Here is a 24,328-nt window from a genome sequence, read left to right as displayed (position 1 = left end):
ATAGTGTCTTTCACTTCCAGGCAAGATGGATAAACTGGTAAATCTGACTTGTAGAACAACCAGGAAAATTGAGGAGTGTGTTAAGAAAACTATTTCAAAGCAGGCAGCATAAAACTTGTCACTGAAAAAAGAGAAACTAAGCAAGTGAGTACCAACAGTCTGCCAGGGTCTGAGAGTGGCAAGAACAAGCAGAGCCAGGTGGTCTCACTGAACTGAGATGAGAGACAGGAGTTTAGAGAAGTTGAAGTGGCCTGATCTATTACAGGGCACTGAAGAAAAGGAGTGATATACAGATAAAGTGCTACAGAAACCTACACAGGGTTTTGAGTCTTTTGATAGTGATTACGCATACGAATCTTGGATAAGCACAACAGGAGAGTGCAAGTTAAACAATTTACAGAGCTCATAGAGCACCAAAGAGGCATTCGATTCTACCAGTCAGAGTGAAATGAATTTGCTGAACACTGATGGAGACCCCAGCAGGCTCCAATCTTTGTTATAAAGCTAAACTTTCCCTAAAGAAAATATTACATTTTTTTTAAAGCTAACATAGCTTACAACAAACCTCAAAAGACCAAGCTAAAACAAGCAACCTGTCTGCTAAAACAAAATACAACATTCTTCAAACAAAGAGAAACGGTAATATCTAAATACTCGCATTTTAAAAAGTCCACCATCCAATAAAAAAAAATTGCTAACAGGAAAAAGTCACAACTAAAAAGAAAAAAAAAAAGTCAATAGGAATGAAATTGGAATGACTGTGAAAATTTAAAGCAAGGGCTTTAAAATAGAGGTCTTAATATGAAATTCAAAAATTAAAAATTAAAAAGTGAAATGTAAAATTAAAAAAACAATTTATCTTTTAGAACTGAAAAATGCAATATCTGAAATACAAATTTAATAGATTAAGTTTAATAGATCAGACATTAAAGAAAAGAGATAAGTGAAATTGCTTTCACAATAGAAACTACCCAAACTAAAGTAAAGAGAGACAGATGGGGGGAGGGAGGAAAACAAGGAAGGCATGGGACAGCAGTGACTTGTGAGTTATTATCAAGTATTTTAACATACATGTATATCCAAGAGAACCACAAAGCTACTGGGGGTGTGGATGTGGGGTGGGGGAAGGGATGGGGCAAGGGGGAATAAGCAAAAAAAAGCAACAAAGTTATAATTGATAGAAAAATTTCAAATTTAATTAAAACTATGAAGTCATATATTCAAGAAGCTTAATGAAACTGAGAGAGAATAAATAAAATCATAATAAGGAATCTCATCATCAAACTGTTTAAAAGCAGTGATAAAGATACAACCTTAAAAGTTGCCAGAGGGGAGGGGAAAAAAGGATAGTAGTTTATAAGTAGTGGTGTAGATAAGACTGCGGTTGATTTCTTGTCACAGTCTAAATCATAAGCTAATGGAACAACATCTTTAAAACCTTAATACAATGAATTCTGTTTAGAGAAAACAGACCACGTTCCAGCCAGAGTAGAAAAACCTTGTCACATGTAAGAAGGGAAAAGTACAAAGAGACTAGCAAACTGAAGATATTAAGAATATTAGAATCAACCCAGATGAAACACAGAAAAAAGGACTGAACAAAAAAGTACACTGCATCATTATGCTTCTATGAGTATCAGTATACTCACAGAAGAACTTTGAGTAGATTAATATCTACATCACTCCCCTATAGTAAACAGGGGAGGGGAATCATAAAAGAAATAATGGTTGAAATATTTTCCAAATTTGATGTAAGCTACACAGTCACAGATCCAAGCTCAACCAATCCAAAGCCTAAGAAACATCATGAAAATTGTAAAAAGGCTTATCATAATCAAATTACATAAGCTAGCAATAAACAAAGAAGGAAAAAGAGATTGCTCATAAAGTGAAAAGATAAGAATGACTAGAAACTTATCAGGAAAAAAATGACAGTGAAACAAAATTTTGAATTCTACATAGCAAGCAAAAATATTCAAAAGTGAAGGCAAAATAAGTAATTTTCTGATTAAAAAGCAAACACCATAGTAAATTAAGAAACAAACCTAGAACACTTAGAAACATACTATTTGAATTTCAAGTACATTTTTCCTTTTGCATGCTGACTTTGGAATTTATGACCTAGGATCACTGAGAAATTGGAAGAAAAAGAAACTGTGAATCACCTGGACATATATTCTCACTCAGACTTAAGGTTGAAATTGTTTTATGTGTGGGTCTTCTGATTTTGTTATAGAGTGGAGTTCTAATAAAAAAGGGAGGTTCCATGTTCCCTGTCCTACCTACTGAGGGGTGGAGCTTAGCAGTGAGGAGACTTGGAGGAGGTATTAGACCACAGACATGAAGAAGTCACACTTGCTTCTCAACTTGGGACTTACACCAGGGGCTTGGGGACACAGAAGAACATATGTGTTGTCAAGACATGTAGAGACTCTTCTAAGATCTTTGTGAGACCATGGGGAAGGTGAAATAAAAGCTGTTACCCTTGATTTTTGCTGATTCTGCTGCTTTCAGCCCAGACCGGCCTGGCTCCTTCTGCCCCTTGCCTAGGTTCCTTGCCAGAAGGTGCCTTAAATATGCCAAGATCTTGGGCCTCAGCCCTGCTTTGGGCCAGCTTTGTTTGGCAGGACATTTAACCACAAGGGTATGGTAACTTTGAATGTTTTATTGAAAAACCTTCTTTCTGTGCTCACTATCCTATTAAAGTTCTTTTGCACTAAAGAGAACCCATTTTGAGTGTGCAAGTTTCAGGATCCTGGGGTGACCCTCATTCTGTCCTCTGTTTGCCATACCAAAACAAAGAATCTGTGATGGAATCTTTGAAAATAAAGCAAATAAATTCTTATGGTTCTTTACTTCAAGCAACTTATTTTCATCTCGAAGGGGAAAACATGACTTCTTTCCCCTACGTCATCTTTTTTCATACTTTCCATTCAGATATATGGAAAGTATATACTCTCCATTACCCTAATAAAATTCATGAAAAATAAAATCTATTTATGAATCAAGATTTTCTGTTTTCATTCTCAAGGTTTATTAATAATGCTATTATATATTGTATTCTTTGAATCTTAAGACATTTAACCAGGGAGACTATTAGCCCATAATTTCGGAGCCCTACATTTTTTTTTTCTTTTTCCAAAAGTTTATTTTTACATCATTTTGCACATTTTTTTTTTTCCATCTCGATTGTAATCCCCACGGGCTTCCCATCACCAAATCACCCGTGTGCCACCACCATAGTCCCGTGCACTTCCCCCCCCCCCATTTTTGATCTCATTCCCCACTCCACCCCCACAAAATGTCTCTGGTATATGGTTGTTCATTATTTTTGTTATTTTCTCGCCTGGTCCATTATACTCCTGCTATGAGTGAAACCATCCGGTATTTTTCTTTCTCTTTCTGGCTTATCTCACTAAGCATGATCTTTTCCAGCTCCATCCAAGTTGCTGCAAAAGACATGTGTTTCTCTTTTTTGGCTGCTGAGTAATATTCCATTGTGTATATGTACCACATCTTTTTTATCCAGTCATCTACTTTTGGGCATTTGGGCTGCTTCCATGTTTTTCCAATTGTAAATAAAGCAGCAATAAACATGGGGGTACAAGTATCTTTTTCAATCAGTGTTTTTGTGTCTTTTGGGTAGATACCTAGGAGTGGGATTGCTGGGTCGTAGGGAAGCTCCATGTTTAGCAGTTTGAGGAACCTCCAAACAGTTTTCCATAGTGGTTGTACTAGTTTGCATTCCCACCAGCAGTGCAGGAGAGTCGGAGCCCTACATTTAAAATTACCTTGAGTATATTGGAAGTAGCCAATATTTCTTTTCATCGCCAAAAACTTGTCGCCAGTTTTTACTGTATCCAAGAGAGAAACCATTTCCATCAGGTCCATATGAAAATGTGGGTGCACGGAATGATTCTGTCAAATAGATAGATATTTTAAAAAAATGTTAACCTCCTGAAAATTCATTTGGAAAAAAACCCACCTGAATATTTCATAATGTCCACATAATTAACATTAATGAAAATACACTGAAATATGTACAATATATCTTGCTTTTTTTTTATTAAGCTATCTTATTATTGCAACTTCACTCATTCATTATTAATTTACTTCATACTGTGTTTAGTATCACAGTACCAAGTACTGAGACTAAAGATAGGTGAAATTCCTATCAAAGAACTCTATTCTAAAACATCTAACAAAATTATAATAGATAAATGTGTATGTTGGAGATGGTATAGAGGAAGGTGAAAGATGGAGAAAGATACTTACTCTTGAACAATGATAGGAAGGGAATGTGGTTCCCTTCCAAATAGATTCCGAAGAACATTATTTCAAGTTTGCTTGAAAAGTAAAGGCTAAGGAAAGATACAAGTTTTAAATAAAAACTTAAAAAGATTTACCTTATATAATAAAGGAAAACTTGTTCTCAGAATTTAGAGGGAAAGTGACAGTAACAGACTCAAAAGTAGAACTGTTTATATAAGCCTATAGATGACTTCTAATTTTTCTATAAAAAATTAGATGACTTCTAATTTTTCTATGAAGTACTCACAAAATGGGTTAAAAGTTAAGGAAAGCAGTACAAATCTAAAAAAACTGTTATGGGTAATAAGCTTATAAATCTGATCAGACACATATGACAGGGCTGCCACGTAGAACTGAAGGCTTAACTGAGATATCTGAATCTTAAATTGTAACAACTTGAAATTACCTCTATTGGCTTTCTTTTTTTTTAGATTTATTTACTATGCACACAAGAACTGGGGTACATGTCAGAGGTGTGTGTAGCATAGGTGAGAAGAGTCACCAGAGGCAGAGTGGGGACAGAACAGGCAGATTGACTGAAATTCACTGTTGAGAGGAGCAGTGGGCAGGTCAGGAGGTCTGCCATGCCATGTGGGTCAGCGCCCTGGCTGGGGGATGGAATTCGCGCTGTGGTAACTTTGGATAACTCCCCAGTGCTGTTGTCTAACTCACGGCACCACTAAGGAGCGCCCATCTTTATCAGCTTTCTCAAGCCCCAATGTACATGTAAATAAAAAGGAGAGCTGGAATAACCCAGCTGGGTTAGTAAATGAATTAAGGTCTGGTTGCAGGTCTAGAATGAAAAAGGAAGAGAAATGAAACCATAAGGGATAGAAACTCTTGGGAGAATATTGCTGAGGAAAGGAAGACTGATTCACTGACCTAAAAAAGGAAGTACATGAAGTATAAATAAAGGAGCATTATAAAGATAAAGACTGTCATCAGAGAATGGAAAACGCAAGTTGAAAATTTCAGAGTCTCTTTAATTTCAAGTGATTAAAAGGCTCAAAATTTGACTATATAAATGACTGGCCACCAGACTTTGAGAATGATGTTAGAATGATAGCATTAGTTTGAACAGAGAAACTATTTAAATGTGAGGAAATGAGGTAACTAGGTAATAGTTATCAAGAAGAGTAGAGGTGATACTCCTTCAAAGGATAGAAGAGTGAAAATCTGGAAGCAGCAGTAGAAAACTAGCTAAAGCCCAAAGTGTATGTGGAAAGGAAGTGGTGTGTGTGCTTGGGTAATTTTCCTCAAAGTATGAGTTAAAACACTCTTAAATCGGTTGTAAAATTAATTCACTGGCTTGCAATGGAACCTTTTTCAATTAACTAGAAGAAACACTATTCAAATATACTGAACATAGCAAAGATAATTTTGTGAGAAATATTTACCTATTTTACTTACACAATTTCTAAGTACGTGTGTATACACTAGGTTGTGACAGAAACTGATGAATTTCTTCTTGTAGTTATTGGCAACAAAGTGAAAAGGATTGTTTAAGGACAACATTGGGCTTCCCATGGATTACTAGTCTCTAGGAAACATGGGGGTTAGCAGATCACAAATGACTTAGCTTGGTGGGAATGCTGGCAAATTAATGTGTTTATAGCAATCAGTTACTATTAAGCTCTAGCTCAATCTGCCAGAGGGGGAAAGAGGTTCACTGTCACCAGATTCGTTAATTTTGAAAAAAGAAATCTTTTCTATGTGAACTCTGAATAAAGGTAAGGATGCTGCAAGGTATCCTGTGAAGAGGATAACAAATTAAGAGAAGAAAGTATATTTACACAAAGAATGGAAGCCATGATGGAACTACAGAACTAGAAGGTGGAGGGGGAGGTCGGAAAGCAGGGTACAGAATCTTTACTTTGAACTCCATTATACCTGACATAACTCAGGAAGACACAAGATGAAAAATGATCCAAATATACAAGTATTTAAAAGTTACTTATGTCTCTTTATGTTTTTATGTTAAAGTCTGCCCCCTTCTAATTCTTCTGGCACATATATGGCTTTAGATAGTAGGGAATCTAATTTTCTTTAAGAATCATGACAAATGCCTATTATGTATCTTGTTACTACAACAGCCTATATCTAAATATTTCTATAGTATAATGCTACTGCTTACATACTAAAACTCAAATTGAGCACTGACATACCATCGTTTTAAGGTAAGGGTTTATCCAATTCTATGAATACCTCTGAATTCTTCCTCCATATTTTCACTTTTAGAAATGAGCAAAAAAGATACATCATGAGAGGGTAGGGAGGTTTGGATGAATCTTCTCTCTAAGGCACAACTAAAAATGATATTTTAAATTTGCTTACAGGACATTCCAAAAATCATCAAAATAGGACTTTTTTTCCAAGCAAATTTTGTGCTGAGGCTCAGTGGTTTGCTGCAGGGACAAAGCAGGGATAGGTGAGGGGTGTTTTGGCCAGAGCAGGAGCTATTCAAGCCTATGAAACAGGCCTGCCATGGATGGTGCGGCACACATACCAGATACAATGGGGCTCTGACCTTATGAGGAAGGGGCACCAGGTGTGAGATGTTGGGCAGGAGCAGCCAGGAGGTGGTCACTGTCCAAGGACAAGTAATGCAGCAGTGGGTTTCTCTGATCTCCCTGCAGACACACCCACCCCATGAACAGCAGCAAGGAGATGACACGGGAATTTAAGGTCCCCAAAGCAGTGAATGGAGATTGCTCTGAAGAAAAAGAATAAGGTGGCAGAGAGAAAAAGAGGCACCCTTGATTATTCTGGAGCACCCCTTATTCCCTGTCAGGACTGAGATGGAGTCTTTGGGTCCCAGCTTCTCCTTCTGTTGCCAAGTTCAACAAAGAAAAAATAAATAAATAAAACTAAACCCATAGTGCCCAACCAGGGAAAAAGCACATGTGTAAGGAGCAGGAACATCTGAACACAAGATAGAAAAGCTGCCAAAGTGTATTAGTCCAGAGATACAAATAAAAGATTTAAAACTGAGGCTATAACAGGCAGAGACTTCAGAAGATTGATTTAAAAACTGCTAAATGAGGAACTGAAAGGACAACATAGAAAGGCAATTAGAAAAGGGATCTAGAACCTAAAAGAATTCTTCACTAACATGCCCAAAGAAAAGAACACAAAAGAGATGCTAAATGAATGAGAATAAATATGGAAAGCTTATCAAATAAACTGGCAGAAGAAAGAATACTTGAAATGGGAGACACAATGTATAACTGATCCAACTGAAAGGAGAGAGAGAAATGACATGAAAAAAATGAATAAAGTCTACTAAGATGCCATACACAGAATGGGAAATAAGGACCAACGGATATTCAAGAAGGTAAAGGAGAACACTCGAAATCACAGCTGAGAACTTCCCAGGTCTAATGAATGAAACAAGCATGGACCCAACATGTCCAGATAGCACAGAGAACACACATTTGAAATGCAAAATGGCCTTCACCAAGACAAATCATTGGTAAATTATCCAAAGTTAATGAAAAAAATATTAAAGTTGCTGGAGAAAAAAAGAATTAACATACATACAAGGGCACCTTGATCAGGCTCTCTTCAAACACTCTTTTAGGCTAGAAGAGTGTGGAATGACCATTTAGAGGTTTTTTTTTTTAAAGATTTATTTATTTATGCATACAGAACTGGGGTATAGGCCAGAGGTACAAGGGCGGTGAGAGGATCCACCAGATACAGAGTGGGGAGCAAAACAGGCGGACTGGGGAATTACACTGCTGAGGGTAGTAGTGGGCAAGGCAGGAGAGGTCTGCTGCACCATGTGGGTCACCTCCCTGGCCGGGATCAAACTCTCACTGAAGCAGGCTGCAGCCAGCTTTGCAACACCAAGCCTTAACCCGCTGAGTCAGCAGGGAGGGCCCCTAGAGTCTTTTTTAAAGATAAAATCTCTGAGCCATGAACACTCTTCTTTCCTGCAAAATTATAACTCAAATATGACAGTGAAATAAAGGCTTTCCCAGACAAACAAAAGCTAATGGAGTTTAACCACCATCTGGCCTGCCCTACAAGAAATGTTGGTATGACTTTCACTAAAGAAAAAAAAAACAAGAGAAAACAAAACCTTGAGTAAGGTAGTAATAATGATCAGTAGAAATAAAATATGAAACAACAAAGCACTGAAGGGAAGGAAGAAAAGGACACAGCCCTTGCAGTCAAATAATGACTATGTGATACTATGTGATCAAGCAATACCACGCTAGGTATTTACCCAATATGATAAGATTTCTGCACTCTTATATTAGTAACAGCATTATTCAAAGTTGCCAAGTTATGGAACCAACCTAATGTCTGACAACAGCTAACTGCATAAAGAAATTGTGGAATATAGCCTCACCTACTTAGCTACTGAAAAAGATGTTAACAGTATTTTTGGGATAAAATGGGTAAGTCCTGAAGTAATTATGCCAAGTGACATAAGTCAGAAAGTGAAAGACAGTTAACAGTTTCGCTCATTTGTGGAATATAAATAACAAAAGAAAACAAACTGGCAAAGCATAGTCAATATAATTCTTAGACTCTATGAAATACATATTGATTACAAGAGGGAATTGTGAGGAAGGGAGGAGAGACGGAAGAGGAAAGGAGACAGAATATCGGCACTGAAGTTTTGGTGGAAGGTGAGTGAAGCATGTCTCATGCAAAAGTGTGAAGCTGTACTCTCAAAATTATATAATAATGTGACAAAATAAAAAAATTTAAAAATTGCTTAAGTAAATGTCAAAAATAAAACAAAATACCAAACTTCTAATACAAAATTAAAAATGAGCGAGAAAAGGAGAAAATATATTTCTTTTTAAAAAAATTTATGCGAACAAGAACTGGAGTACAGGGGGGCGAGAGGATCCACCAGAGACAGAGTGGGGAGCAGAACAGGTAGATGTACTGAAATACACTGCCGAGGGGCCAGCAGGTGGGCCACCCATGTGGGTCACCTCCCCGGCTGAGGATGAACTAGTGCTGCAGTGGCCTCAGACAGCCTCACAGTGCTGCATTCCAACCTGTTGCACAAGGGAAGGCCCCCCAAAATTTCTTATATTAGTGATACAATACCTAAGTTGACTGTTGAATGATACAAAGAAATGATTAACTATGTCAAAACACGACTCGTTAGACTCAATCATGGAACTTATACCAATCAGCTGTGTAACTGTGGGGGAAACGTAAGGAACCAGTCTTAACTAAGTGATAAAATTAAAGATTAAAACATATTTTTATGGTCTGTGAATGAACTTCTTTACAACTTGTCAATTTGCTATCTTTCATAGATTGAGTTTTCAAAAAACACTGTACAAATGCAAGCAAATTTTTTTTTGATTTATAGAATTTAGTCAGAGCTCTTTAATATAATGCACTATTAAAAACATATGGAAAAAAAAAAAAAAACATATGGAAGTCGGCCCTCCTGGTGGCGCAGCGGGGTAAAGCACACTTAACCACTTCTGCATGAGTTCGATTCCCACCTGTCCTGGAGGTGATCCACATGGCGTGGCAGACCTCTCTTGACCTGCCTGCTGCTCCCCTCAGCAGTGTATTTCATCGATCTGCCTGTTCTGCTCCCCACTCTGTCTCTGGTGGGTTCTCTCACCCTCCGCATCTCTGGCCTGTACCCCAGTTCTGTATGAATAAATAAATCTTTTAAAAAACAACAATAAAAAAAACATATGGAAGTCAACCTCACCTGCTCAACCTTCAAAATAATGAACCTCTACATATTATACTCTGGTGCCTATCCTGTCATAGCTAATTTCAGTAGACTTATAATTATACTTTGTATCATGATTACTGTCCTTCTCAAGATTTCTTACCTATTGTTGTTCTATTTTTTCCTACTAGCCAGCAGTGGTAGCTGAAAAGTGACAGGACGCTGATGAAGAACATGGTAGACACAAAGAAAAGAAAAAGTACGTGGAATTTTGCACGTTTGTCTGCGAGTTCATTCTGAGGAAAGAAAAAAAGAGGAGTTAATTTTGAGGACCGCCAACCTATAAGAAATACTCTTATTATTTGGTTCTTCCTAAAGACTGCTGAATCCACAAAAGAAACTGGCAAATATGAAGAGGAAAATAGATTATGTATCCAAAAGCAACATCTCCAAAAGCAGAGAATTGGTAATATCAAGGGAGCTTGCTAACATAAAAGGTCAGAAAAACATGTCAAAAATGACTTTTAAACATTTCGAATTTTTAGTAATATTTTCAATAATAAAATAAGATGAACTCTCATTCAGAAGAAGCTTGCTTACATAAAATGTCAGGAAACCATTTCAAAAGTAACTTAAACATTTCAAATTTTTAGTAATATTTTCAGTAGTAAAATGACCTCGTTCAGTTTTTCTTTTGCATATTATGCATGTATGTGTGTTCTCAAAATCCAGGCTATTTAAGGTCTTCCCCACTATGCTAAAATATTTGTTTAACTATATATGCTGTTAACTGTGACAAATTTAAATCTATGTACTTCTCTAGTCTGTTTTTGAAATACCAATACAAATATGCTCATGCCTTCAGCTACTTTAATTCACTTTTTTTTTTTTAATCCTTGGTCCATTTCTACAGATAATCAGCAATTTTTTTCAAATTTACCAAAAGGAATTAGTAACTGAAAAGAGCTTTTTTTGTTACCAATTCTTACAGCTATTATTCACTTTAATAGAAGTCAACCTAGGAAAAATTAGTATATTTTATTAGGACGTAGAAGAAACTTTTTAAGTGTTAGCTCTTAAGATAAACTCTACGAGGGAAATCACTACTCCAACAGAACATGAGATTGTCCAGCTTGACTGGCTTAAAGCTAAAAGGAAGGTTTTTCGCATTAGATTATTCTAACATTTAACTTTTTCTCTTCTCTCCTGAAATAATAACAATACCCTTTAAATACAAGTGGTTCTTCTATCTTGTAATGCCAATGAGTATTACATTCTTAATAAATGTCATAAAAGAATGATGAGAATGTCATGGCAATGATGTATTTTACCTTTGGACAAATCTCTGTAGATTTCCTGCGGCAAAGCTTGTACAAATAGAGACAATGTATTAAGAAACCATTTTTATACAAAATTATATTTGTATATTTTGTGTATATAGCTATATATATGTATAAACCACTAGTTTTATAAATCCTTTTATGTTTTGAAGGAAATCCTAAGATGTTGTTCTCTAAAGGTCATTGACAACATTTTCTCAAAAAACACCAAAGGGAAAATCGACAAGTACATTTCAGGTAGATTTTACACATGCATTTCTACCCAACATTTCAGAGAGATTTAAGACCAAAATTACATTTTTTTTTAAGCAAACAGCTTTAATAAAGAAACTTCTGCTTAGCAATTTCTAAAAGCTACGTCTGTAATTAAAAATATAGACAAAAGAATATTAGTGTTTTTCTAAGCAAAACCTTCTAGGAGATGTTGTCACATAATCAAATATTAGATCAATTATTACTCTATAATCAAGTATTAATGATGGGAATATTTGGAGAAATGTTTCCTTAGAGGATTTCATCTACACAAATGTCATGAGCTGATGGAAAATTAGATGCATAGTCTACTACACAGTGGCATAGTAGGTACAAATGGTACTGCCTTTCAGGATGACTGGTCCACCGTTGACTTGAAACACCATTAAGAGATTCATGACTGTAGTTCAGCTCAGCAAGAGATCATGCCACTCCTCTGTCACAACACACTCTTAATGCTCTTTTAACGTTTGGGTCTACCTCCACTATACTCCACTATTGTCTCAAAAGCCTCCTTATTGTTACTCAAACAAAGCAGGGAGGGATATTCCTCCTTTTGAGCCTTTGTACTGAAGTTTAGATGTCTTTTTTCAGATACACACACCCTTCATGTCTATCCAAACCATACCTTCTTACTGAGTTCTACCTCAAACACTTTACACACAATATTAATCTCAGGCGTATACCATTATTACTATAGATAGAATGATAGATAGATGGTGACCATAAATCTAGTCACTATCTAGCAAAACACACACATAGCTAAACATTCTTTTTTCTTGTGTTGAAGGACCTTTTAAGATTTACTCAGTGACTTTCACATGTACTTATTAACCACAATCAACATATTGTATGTTACATCCCAGGACTTGATAACTTTCACTTACTTGGCCATGCCCCATCCCCTGCCTCTGACAACTACCACTCTGTACCTGTAAGTTTTATTCTATTTATTTTTGACTTCACAAACTTGAGTTCTTGTGGTATCTTCCTGTTTGATTTATTTCACTTAGTTTAATGCCCTCAAGGTCCATTCATGTTAGGAATGGCTAATGGTTGAATAACATTCCACAATGTTCTATATCCATTTCACTTACTGATGGTCATTGAAGTTGTTTCCATATCTTAGCTATTAAATGGAATGCAGTACTGTGGACAGATGCTTGAGTGTAACTGGTGATTCATATGGCAGATCCATTTTTATTCTTTTGGGAAACCTCTATAATGGCTAGACCGGTCTACATTTCAATCAAGAGTGTAAGAGGGTTTCTTTTCTCCACTCCCTCATCACCTGATTCTTTGCTATCTCACTGTGATTTTAATTTGCATTTTTCATGCTTGTTCATGATGAGCAATTATTCAGGTGCATGTTTTTTTTTATTGGGTTGTTTTAATTTTGTTGAGTTGTATGAGTTCTTTGTAGATCAGTCCTTAGTTTGAGATACAGTGTGTCTCTATCTTCTCCCATTTAGTGGGGTGTCTCTTCATTTTAGTTAAGATATCTTTTACTGTGCAAAACCTTTTAGTTTGATGTAGTCCCAGTTGCTTACATTATAGCTTCTTTATCTCTAATTTATGTCATGGAGTATTTTGTCTATTTTATTTTATGTATTTTGTCATTTCAGGCCTTAGATCCATGTCTATTATACATTTTGAGTTTTTTTTTTGGTATGGTGTGAAACAATGGTTTAGTTCCACTTTTGTGCCTGGCACAATTTATCTTTTCCTATCACTATTTATCTTTCTTTAGTCAGATGTATATTCTTTGCTTCTTTGTCAGATTTGTTACCCATATATGTATGGGTTATTTTTGGGCTCTCAATTTATTCCCTTGGTCTTTGTTTTTGTTCTAGACTTAATTATGATGGTTTTGTAGTATGTTTTAAGTCTAGAAGTGTAATATCACATTTCTCCCTTTTTTGTCAAAGCTACCTTTGGCTATAGGCCCTTAACCTCCTTTGTTAGGTTTACTCCTAGGTATTTAATTTCTTTTGATATGACTGCAAATATGATGGTTTTCTTAATTTCTTCCTTTTCTAGTGCAATTTTCTGTATTACTTTTGTAACCTGCCACTTCTGCTTATTATTTTAATTATTATTTTTGTGTGTGTGTGGACTCTTAAGGGTTCTCTGTATATTACCATGTCTACAAATAATGATAGCTTTACTTCTTTGCAAATGTGGGTTTCTTTTATAACTTTCTTAATTGCTCTAGATAGAACTTCCAATACTATGCTGAAGAGTAGTGGTGAGAATGGACTTTTTTTTTTTTATCTTTAAAGAGTAAGTTTATTAGAAAGAGATAGAAGGGAAAGACACTTGCATAGGTACAAGTGGGCAGGGAGAGCTGCTAAGAATGGACATCTTTGTCTTGTACACATCTTATTAAAAAGGCTTTTAGTTTGTCACCACTGAGAATAATGCCAACGTCCCATTTATCCCATTATTCAGGATTTTCCTTACAAAGGGATGTTGCATCTTAATCATATGCCATCTTGGCATCTACTAAAATAAGCATATGGTTTTATCTTTCATTTTGATGTGGTAACCATGCTGGTGTCCCTAGTTATAAATCCCATTTGGCTCAAGATGCATTAACACTTGTAATGCATTGTTAGAATTGGTTTCTTAAAAATTTATTGAGGATTTTGGAGTCTGTATTCACGAGGGAGACTGGTTTGTAGCTTTCTTTTTGTATGTTGTCCTTGCTTGGCTTTAGTAGTGGAATGATGTTAGTCTCCTAATGTAAATTTTGAAATATTCTTTCCTACTCAATCTTTTGAAGAGTTTAAACAAGATAGGTGTAAATTAATCTTTCAATGTTTGAATGTTTCACTTGTGAAACATTGTGGGAAAGCTTTGACTACTGTTTCAATTTCCTTGCTTGTGGTTTGTTCTGTTTTTCTTTTTCTTATCTATTTAGGCTTGAATGACATAATTCTAAGAATTTGTCCCTCTTATCTAGACTTTTGAGATTGTTAGGATATACATTAGAATAATCTCTTATTACCTCTGAATTTCTGGGATTATACAGAACTGATCTCTTTTCTAACATGCACAGAGTACAATAAGTACTAGGACACCCTGGCTTTAAGTAAACTTTAAAAACTGAATGATTTTTTTTTAAAAAAAGATTTATTTATGCATACAGAACTGGGGTACAGGCCAAAGGTTCAGGGGTGGTGAGAGGATTCACCAGCAACAGAGTGGGGAGCAGAACAGGTAGATCAACGAAGTACATTGCTGAGGGGAGCAGCTGGCAGGTCAGGAGAGGTCTGCTGTGCCATGTGGGTCACCTCTGGGCAGGCGGGGATAGAACTCATGCTGAAGTGGCTTTAACTTCTTAGTGCTGTGCTTTAACCCACTGAGCCACCAGGGAGGGCCCTAAAAACTGAATCATGTTTTAACAAAAATATATCTTTGAGACCTGTCCCTGTGCTAAGCAAACACTGAAATTATTCAGACTAGGATAACCTAGTCTGATGATTCATTGTAGGACAACCCGTCTTGAAAACTGAGACTAATGAAATATTTTTTCTACAGCAATTTTCTGCTTACCTTTTTTTGGGCCACCACACTTGAATAATAATAACATTTTAAAACACCTATACAGGAACACTAACTACAAAAATACTTCAAAACACAACAATCTATTCCTTTAAAACCACAGATTTAAAGGTGAAAACAAAAGCAGCAATAATACCAAAAGAAAACCCTATAAAAATCTGTAGTGAGTAGACTGAAGCTCTAATTTGATAAAAAAGAACACAGATTTTTAAGATATAAATGTGTAAAAAAAAATTTACAACTCATGCCAGAAAAAGGATTATTTATATAGAGAGAAAACAGATGAGTAGTCATCTGGGGAGTAAATTTCACTTTTAATATTATAAAACTACATTGAGTCTCATCAGCTCAAATAGAAGCAGTTAGCTCCCTAAAACTGATTTATTATTAAAGTATGGTTAGAAATAGCTTGAAACATTAAAAAAAAAAAAGCTCATATACCATGTTCAATTTTTTTATTTACAAATAAATATGTACATATGATTCCACCTACCCTCTGATGATCCACATATTCTGAAGAGTAAATCTGAAGCTTATGTATGTGTGATAAAGAATGAAGTAACTCTTTATAAATACAGCATCTTAAAAAAATCTTAATATATGTTTTAAGATCGAAAAAAGACTTACCGTCCAAAATTTTATAAAGTACTGTAAAACTGTTGCAGCCACAAAAAGGCAATATAATAGGGAATATAATAAAAACAGCAGGAAGAATTTGTAATTAGAAAATCCTACACAGTTATTCACCCTAGAAGAATAAAGAAAGTCATATTGTGAAAATAAGTCACAAACTCACAGAAACAAAAAATTGAACAGTATTTGCTAGGAATTGGAAGGGAGGTGAAATGGCTAGTTATTGTTTAATGGGCATAGCATTTTAGCATTTCAGTTTTGTAAGATGAAAAAGTTCTTAAGACTGATTGTACAACAATGTGAATATAACACTACAGAAATGGTGAAGATGGTAGATCTTGTGTATTTTTTTTTTAAAGATTTATTTATTCATACAGAACTGGGGTACAGGCCAGAGATGCGGAGGGTGAGAGGATTCACCAGGGACAGAGTGGGGAGCAGAACAGGCAGATCGATGAAGTACACTGCTGAGGGGAGCAGCGGGCGGGTCAGGAGAGGTCTGCCTCGCCAAGTGGATCTCCTCCGGGGCAGGCGGGAATCAAACCCATGTGGAAGTGGCTCAAGCTTCTTTAGTGCAGTGCTTTAACCCGCTGTGCCACCAGGGAGGGCCCCGATCTTGTGTATTTTTAAACCATAAAAATAATAACAGATCAAAAAATCATGACTACTTGGAAAATGGTAATTTGCAAAGTAGAGAGCAGTGTCTTAATTGTGAATATGTGTTTTCAAGCAATTCTCTAACAAATCTGGAAATTATTTTAAAGATTTATTTATTTTTGCATAGAAGAACTGGGGGTGTAGGCCAGAGGTGAGGGAGGTGAGAGGATTCACCAGAAACAGAGTGGGGAGCAGAACAGATAGACTAGATGCAATACACTGCTGAAGGGAGCAGTGGGAGAGACAGGAGAGGTCTGCTGCACCATATATATATATGTGTGGATTAGTTCCTTGGCTGGGGATCAAACTCAGGCTATAGTAGTGATAGTGCTGATACTTAATCTTTAGACCACCAGAGAGGCCCAGTATCTGGAATTTTAATGTTAATTCTAAATATATAATTTGTTGATTAATAACATGTTTAATGTTAAAGTAAAATATTAGTATAAACATGTACCTGCACATTTATGAATCCATGTATATTGCATATACATACATTTAAAGCTAGATTAATCTTGTTATTGATGAGTAATTAAATTGAACTTCCAAATTTAGAAGACTAAGGTAAATTACTGTACATTCTCTCTTTCTCTCCACCCCGTATTATGATTTCCTTTATTTTTTTATACATACCAAGGACAGTGATGATCCATCTTAAGAATACATCTAAGAAACAAGGTATAAGAAAAACCATGTGAAAAATTCCCCTAATTCTGATAGTTTTCTTTTTTAGAGTTAAAATTTTCACTTTATAAATTCATCTTAGAAAAAACAGTCCAGTAAACATTACAGAAAATTTCTGATATTCTCACAAGTATTTTCATAAGAAAGGGGTAATGATTTTACACTGAGAATTCACTTGAACACAGCCAATTGCGTTAGGTTACATTAAGATAAATTTTAATATTCAGATATGCTGCATATGCTTATACTAATATACTTGTATAGTAGACATGTCTAGTTTACAAGTCAGCTAAGTGATAAAATGAAATCATAAAATGATAATTCCTCTATTATTTTAAACATGGTCAAGTCATAAAATAAAACCTTAGCAACAGCAAATATGTTAAAATATTAACAGTAATAGTTATCTTCCACATATTTTAGAAAATTTCACATGTTCTATAAAATTTTAGATTACCCCATGGATAATCACTACTGTACTTTTATAATCAGAAAAAAAAAACACCAAAATATGCCTCCCTACAAGTGAATATGTAATCTATACTGTAAGAAGTTAGACCACAGATCATTTCAAGTAATATAACAAATGAGTAAACTAGTACCCAGCAGGTTCAATTGCTTATCTAACTAAGGTTCAGGACTAGTTGAAATTCCCAAACTAGGGATCTTTCCTTCAACACATTACCTTTTCAAAAGTACACAAGGAATTAAATATTTCAAATTTTTCTGGGACAATATCATAAATGGAAATTGAAAACACTATTTTTGTGGCTTCTTAGGTTTGGATATCAACATTAGTAAAGAAACAAGATAAATGTCATTATGGCCTGTTTAACCATGGAAATAAAATTATCTTTTCCAAGAAAGTTGCTACTTACTTTTTAAATCAATATTGTATTAAGCATAGGCATGAAAGTATACTTAAAGAAAATTCTATCAACTGGATCAGCAATTATTACCAAATGACTTCATAGTATAATCTACCTTATATACATATTTTTGTTTTCCCTGCACACATAGCAAGTTAACGAGAGAAGATGACATATTTTTGTTGCGTATAAAGCACATAAAATGTTCTTTCCCTTATTACTCTCCAGTTACCAATCTCCAGTGCTGGATTTCAACGAAAACAAATGAGTAACACTTACATGTCACATGCTGAGCAGTGATGTGCACGGTCAGGTTTAATCAATTGACATCTTTCACAATATCTGATGGCTATATTTAAGAATTAAAAGAAAGCTGAATGTACAAATTTAGTTTAAGTATAAAATTTCTTTTACAAACAACTCTGGAAAACATTTTTTAATTTTAAAATGAATGTATCTAAACATTAAAGCATGCTACAAGATTTTGTTTTTGTAGTCCAAAAATATATTTAAGAAACAAAAGTCATACAACTCCTGTCTGGATAAACAACAAAATGGGAACGTCTTCCTACTATTAATAAATTTTAACATAGGCTTCTATTGACCAATTTCTACATTCATTCTTTCAAAAACAATGAATAACCTACTAGGTCCCAAATACTGTTCTAGGCATAAGTCCCTGCCCTCACAGAAATAGATGGGGAGCAACAAACAAGTTAACAAAATAAATAGTATGTATATTAGTGACAGTTACTAAGAAAAATAAAGCATGAAAGGAGTATCAGGGTATTGTAATTTCAGAGACATTTGAGAAAACCAAAATTCAAAGAGGAGAGTTAGTGCGTCACATAGATACCTAGGAAGAAGAGGATTCTAAGCAGAAAGAATGGGCCTTGGGGTAGAAGTCTTAGTTTGTTCAAAGAATAGGAAAGGGCTCTGTATGCAGAGAGAAACAGGAAGTCAGTTCAAGAAAGGCTTATTTTCCCAAGTATTCTGATAAAACATGTAAAGACTAAATGTCCACTGGTATAAGGGTGCATCAGAATCTGAGATTTTGGTTTTTGAAACTAAATAAGTGACAGGATAGACCTTGAGACTCATAAGAGAAATATCCCAAGACTTAATAAATCAATATCCTTTAAAACCAGTATTTTAGATAACTAGAGAATAAAACTAAAGTCTAAAGTGAAATGTTAACCTTTCTCCATATGAAGAACCTCCAAAGCAAACAAAAATCAGTGACTTAGCAACAATTACTGACTCTTTCACAAATTGTGATATTTTTTACAGTTAGAGTATTTAACTGGTAAAGGGTCCATCCATTCTAAGTGTAGTGAACTTATTTGGGGCTATCTGCCTGAGAGTAAGTCTTTCTCTGGGAAACAATTTCAAACTACCACTCTCTCTTTTTTCCATGAGATTCCAATCCATCCATCCTTCCTTGTTTTTTTTTTTTTTTGTATTTATTTATTTATTTTTGTGTAGAAGAACTGGTGTAGGCCAGAGGTGATGGGAATGAGAGGACTCACCAGTTAAGGAGGGGAGCAGAATAGGCAGATATACTAAAATACACTGCTGAGGGGAGTAATGGGTAAGACAGGAGAGGTCTGCTGAGTCATGGAGTTATCTCCCTGGCCAGGGATTGAACTTATTCTGCAGATAGCTTCATAAGTGCTGAGTTGGCTACTAGGGGCCATAATGTAGGAAAAGAGATGTAAGGGACTGCCAAGATTTCCTAGGACAATCTCTTCATTTTATAGATTAAAGAGACAGAGAAAGTATTTTCCCCAAGGTTATAAAGTTAAACAAGTGATAAGATCAGGAAGGATCAGAAGTTACATTATCTTATTTTCCTTTCCCTCTATACTTCTGATAATCAAAATTCTGACACTGCCTGAGTTGAGATTAAATCAAATAGACTTTTCAACCAATAGGGATGATGTCACCAACATGGCAGCAAAGGGATGCTAGGATTAAGTTCTTCTATTAAAAACAAATGATAGGTAGAAAACCCAGATGTGATGGACAAAGTTGGTGAACCAACAGAGGGAAAGTGACAGAGACAGGAAGGGAGGAGAGATTCACTGATCTGGAATCCTTGTCCCAGCCCCAACACACAAAGCCGGCCCACTTTGTCCAAGAAAAGAAAAGTAAATATTTGGAGACTATGGGAGAACCCTGGGACATCTGAGTACACCAGAAGGTGACAGGTGGGCAGATGGCACCAGCACAAGCTAGGTGCTAGCCCCTTTGTTTTGGTGCTGCCCTGACCCCCTTATCCTGGGGACCTGTGGGTGGGATAGGGGGAAGCACAGTTATTAAAGTTTACCAGGAAACTTCTCTGGCGCCACCTAGTGTTCAGGAAAAATATCACCTATCACCTACACCGCAAACCAGGAGGCTTATAGCTAAGGTTATTCCAGGAAGAACATAAGATTTAACTGGTCACACCTACTAGTGGGAGGGACAGTGGGTACACCCTTGTAAAGCTGGTCCCTAAACTGGCGGCCTCTAACTACCCAAAGTCCTCAGGTGGAAGTCCTGAGGCCCCACACTTACCCAACAACTTTGGAACCAGAAAGAGTACTGATCCTCCCGTGCCCACATCTGTAGTGGAGTATCAGAGACTGCTGGACACTCTAGTTTATGCCTCTCCTCTCAGTGTGTGTTTTTTATACTCCCTCAATACACCACAACGAAACAATGGACTCTGGGAAGAATATCCTACTCAGCCCCATGGTGCTCCCCAGCAGACCATATAAAACGGCAACTAGCTCACCGGAAGCCATCAGAGGTCTGAGAAGAAATTCTCTCCCAGATGTATGTGTGTCTGTTTACTGGTCATTTGGTTGTCTGCTGTGCCTTTCCTTCTTTACTACCTCTGTTTTCTGTTTCCTCTAGCTTTTACCTTTAACTCCATTTCTCTTCTGTTAATCCCCCTTTCTTCTTTCCCAGATCTTGCCCCTTTCTTCTTCTACCATCATTCCTTTTACGTTTCCATCTTATCCTCTTCTTTTTACTTCTTGCTTCTTTCACTCCTTAGTCTCTTTCAATCCCTGCATTTTTTCAAGACATGCCCAGAGGGACGCAGCTGCTCAGTAGAGAAGTACATCCCACCTGACCTGCAAGCCCCTTCCAGTTGACTTTGGCCTCCCTGTAAGTCTGGAAGTGCAGCACTCCACAGGAGAATCTTGACTACCATAGGTGTGAGATGTTAGATCCCATCCTATATAGTGGAGCCCAAAAATAGCCAGGGCTCCTGAAGCAAATCACAGCTCAAAACAGCACCTACCACAATAGAAGAGTGTCTGGATGTGCACCCAAGTGGAAACCATAGGCATAACCCAATGCCCTGAGAGAAGTGTCAGGAAGCAGCACATGTCTAGAGCAGGGGTACAGCTGAAGACAGCAGAGGGGGGAAATACAAGAACCCCCATCTACATCTCTTCTCACCGGTGACAACAGCTCAGACACCAGGCATACACACCTATTCCTTGATAAAAGAAATCAGAAGTCATGCCTACCAGCACCAGTGGCCATGGGGCACTATAAACAGGCAAACATAAGAAAGAAAATGACATATGATCAAAAGGTCCTTCTGGGAACAATATATCACAGGAAAAAACCCAAGCCAATAATATAACCACAGAAGAATATTTATCTGGAAGATTATTCCAGAACCCAATAATATGAACATAGAATATTTCTGCTTGGCATAAAAAGAATTCAAAATTGCCACAATGAAAAGAATTAAGAAAAAACATAGAAAGGGAAAAAAAATATATACAAGGAACTGACGATTGAGAAAGAATCCCTAAAGAAGAAAATGAAGTGGAGGATATCCAAAGACTATTGAAGAAGCTCAAGAATTCTGGGAAAAGCCACAAAATAGAAGAAATGGAAGAACAAATCTACCCTTGAAGATAGACAAAAAAGAACTAAAAAGAAAAGGAAAGAGAAGTACAAAGGAAAAAGCATGAAGAAACTTCAAAACTGATACAATGAAGAAAGGAAACATAAGACATAGGAATCCCAGAAAGTGAGGAAAGAGACCAAGGAACCAAGAAATTATTCAAGTATATAATTGAAGAGAAATTCCCAAACATGAAGACGGAAATGACATGGATACCCAGGAAGCCAGAAGAACACCAAATTACCATAATGAAAGGAAAGCTACAGCAAAACACGTAATAGTAAAGTTTCCAAAAGGCCAAGACAAGGAAAAAAAAAATAATGAAAATGATGAGGGCAAAGAACTGGGAACCTTTAAAGGAAAATAGGTCAGGCTTCTCCAAACAGATACTACAGGAAAGAATACAATGGAGTGAATATTTAAAAAACTACAAGTCAACAAATGTCAAGCAAGAATACTTTACCCCCACAAAGCTCTCCTTTCTCTATGGAGAAATAAATAAGGACCTTTTCAGACAAATAGAAGTCTCTAGAAATTCATTACTACTAACCCCACTACTCCAAAAAAATACTGTAAGAAGCCCTAAAGCCAAAACCAACAGATGAATGACTAGGAAGAACAGAATAAAGTAAGGAATAGAATCATAAAAAGGCAAACAAATTGGAGAATATGGATACCAATGTAACAATACTAACTTTAAATGTAAATGGACTAAACTCACTAATAAAAAGACAGAGAATAACAAGTGGGATTAAAAAACAGAAGCCAACCTTGTGCTGTCTACAGGGAATACATTTAACTACAAAAGATAAGCACAGAGTGAATGTAAATGGCTGGAAAATAATCCTACAAATAAATGGACCAAAAAAGAAGGCAGGAACAGTATATCTAGACAAAACAGATTTCAAAATAAAAAATATAAAAAGAGACATAGATGGTTACTATATTATGATTAAGGGGACAACATATCAGGAAGACATAACACTCATCAATAACATATATTCCCCAAATGAAGGAGCACCAAAATATATCAGACTATTATCAGCTCTGAAAACAGACATTAGAGAAAATACATATATACAAGCATATCTAGTAGACTTCAACACCCACTCTCACCAATGGACAGATCAACAAGACAAAAATAAACAAGGACACAAACGCTCTAAATAAGGACCTAGGCCTTGTGGGCCTAACAGACATGTATAGGACATTGCACCCTAAAAAAACCTGAGTACACATTATTCTTAAGTGCACATGGACCATACTCCAGGATTAATCACATATTGGGTCACAAGACAAACCTCAATAGATACATTAAGATCAAAATCATTCCAACTATCTTCTCTAATCATAAATGCATCAAACTAGAAATGCAGCATGAAAAGAAAGCAAGGAACCCTCCTACTTCATGGAGATAGAAACCCATACTATTGGAAGATCAATGGATTAATAAGGAGATCAAAGAAGAAATTAAAAAACATCTAGAGATGAATGGCAATAAGAACACAACTTTCCAGAATGTATATGGGACACAGCAAAAGTAGTAATAAGAGGAATGTATATAGTAATACAAGGTTACATCAAGAAACAAGGAGGAACTCAGAGATAGCCTAAGCTCCTAGCTCAAAGAACAACAACAACAAAAACAAAAGCCAGTATAAGAAAGGAAATAATAAAAATCAAAGCAGAAAAAAAAAAAAAATACCACAAATACCTGACTCCACAGTGGCAGGGCAGGAGGGCAGGAATTTTGTGACCAAGACCTTTGTGGAACAGAGGGAAGGCAGATCCCACAATCAGAGGTGAGGTGAAGGGTGACAGTGACCCAACCCCCTGAACCTCACTTCCCACAGCTGCCACTACCCAAGGGTGCCATAGAGGCAGGGCAGGGATTTTGTGGTGGTGAGCCCAGGAGACCTATGAGAACAGAGGGAAGGGAAGGCAGAAACCAGTAGATGTGAGGTGAAGGGAACGTGCAACCCAAACATCATACCCATCCACGATCCAGAGCAGAGTGTGCCTTCCACAGTCGCCATCCTCTGCTGGCACAACAACAATAAAACAACAAAACTAGCAAGGAACCATAAATAAGAGAAAGTCTGTGAGGAAGCGGGAGGAAAAGGGATCAAAACAGGAGAGAAGAGCACAAGGGACTTATGGTGATGGTTCATGGCTGAACTGATGGTGGAAAAAATTTTATGGGGAATACAATGATGTAAAAGATATAAATTAAAAAAAAAATAAAATAAAAATAGGGCTCTCCCTGGTGGTGCAACAGGTTAAAGTACCGCATTATGAAGCTCTCTGAAGCCACAGCAGCACAAATTTGATTCCTGGCCAGGCAGCTGACCCACATGGTGTGGCAGACCTCTCCTGACCCACCCGCTGCTCCCCTCAGCAGTGTATGTCAGTAGATCTGCCTGTTCTGCTCCCCACT

The 24,328-nt window shown here is 36.4% G+C and overlaps 1 protein-coding gene across 7 annotated transcripts in view; it reads right to left on the bottom strand.

Moving 5' to 3' along the window:
• ZDHHC20 (zinc finger, DHHC-type containing 20) overlaps positions 1-24,328 on the bottom strand; it is a 94,308-nt gene that overhangs the window by 24,590 nt on the left and 45,390 nt on the right. For 4 of the 7 annotated variants that reach the window (XM_012723262.1, XM_012723261.1, XM_012723263.1 and 1 more), the window contains exons 5-10: positions 18,258-18,327; positions 17,059-17,091; positions 15,763-15,883; positions 11,308-11,343; positions 10,140-10,272; positions 3,792-3,918 (exon numbers count right to left, since the gene is read on the bottom strand). In XM_012723262.1, coding sequence (XP_012578716.1) covers positions 3,792-3,918; positions 10,140-10,272; positions 11,308-11,343; positions 15,763-15,883; positions 17,059-17,091; positions 18,258-18,327 — 520 coding nt within the window. The remainder of the gene's footprint in view (positions 1-3,791; positions 3,919-10,139; positions 10,273-11,307; positions 11,344-15,762; positions 15,884-17,058; positions 17,092-18,257; positions 18,328-24,328) is intronic. The other 3 variants (XM_004680263.2, XM_004680264.2, XM_012723265.1) reach the window with 1 other exon arrangement.

The sequence above is a fragment of the Condylura cristata genome, unplaced genomic scaffold (genome assembly GCF_000260355.1).
Source record: "Condylura cristata isolate star-nosed mole 26May11 unplaced genomic scaffold, ConCri1.0 scaffold00010, whole genome shotgun sequence".
NCBI classification, from domain to species: Eukaryota; Metazoa; Chordata; class Mammalia; order Eulipotyphla; family Talpidae; genus Condylura; species Condylura cristata.
The sequence above is the reverse complement of the archived record's forward strand: the minus strand, read 5'-3'. Positions and strand labels throughout refer to the sequence as shown.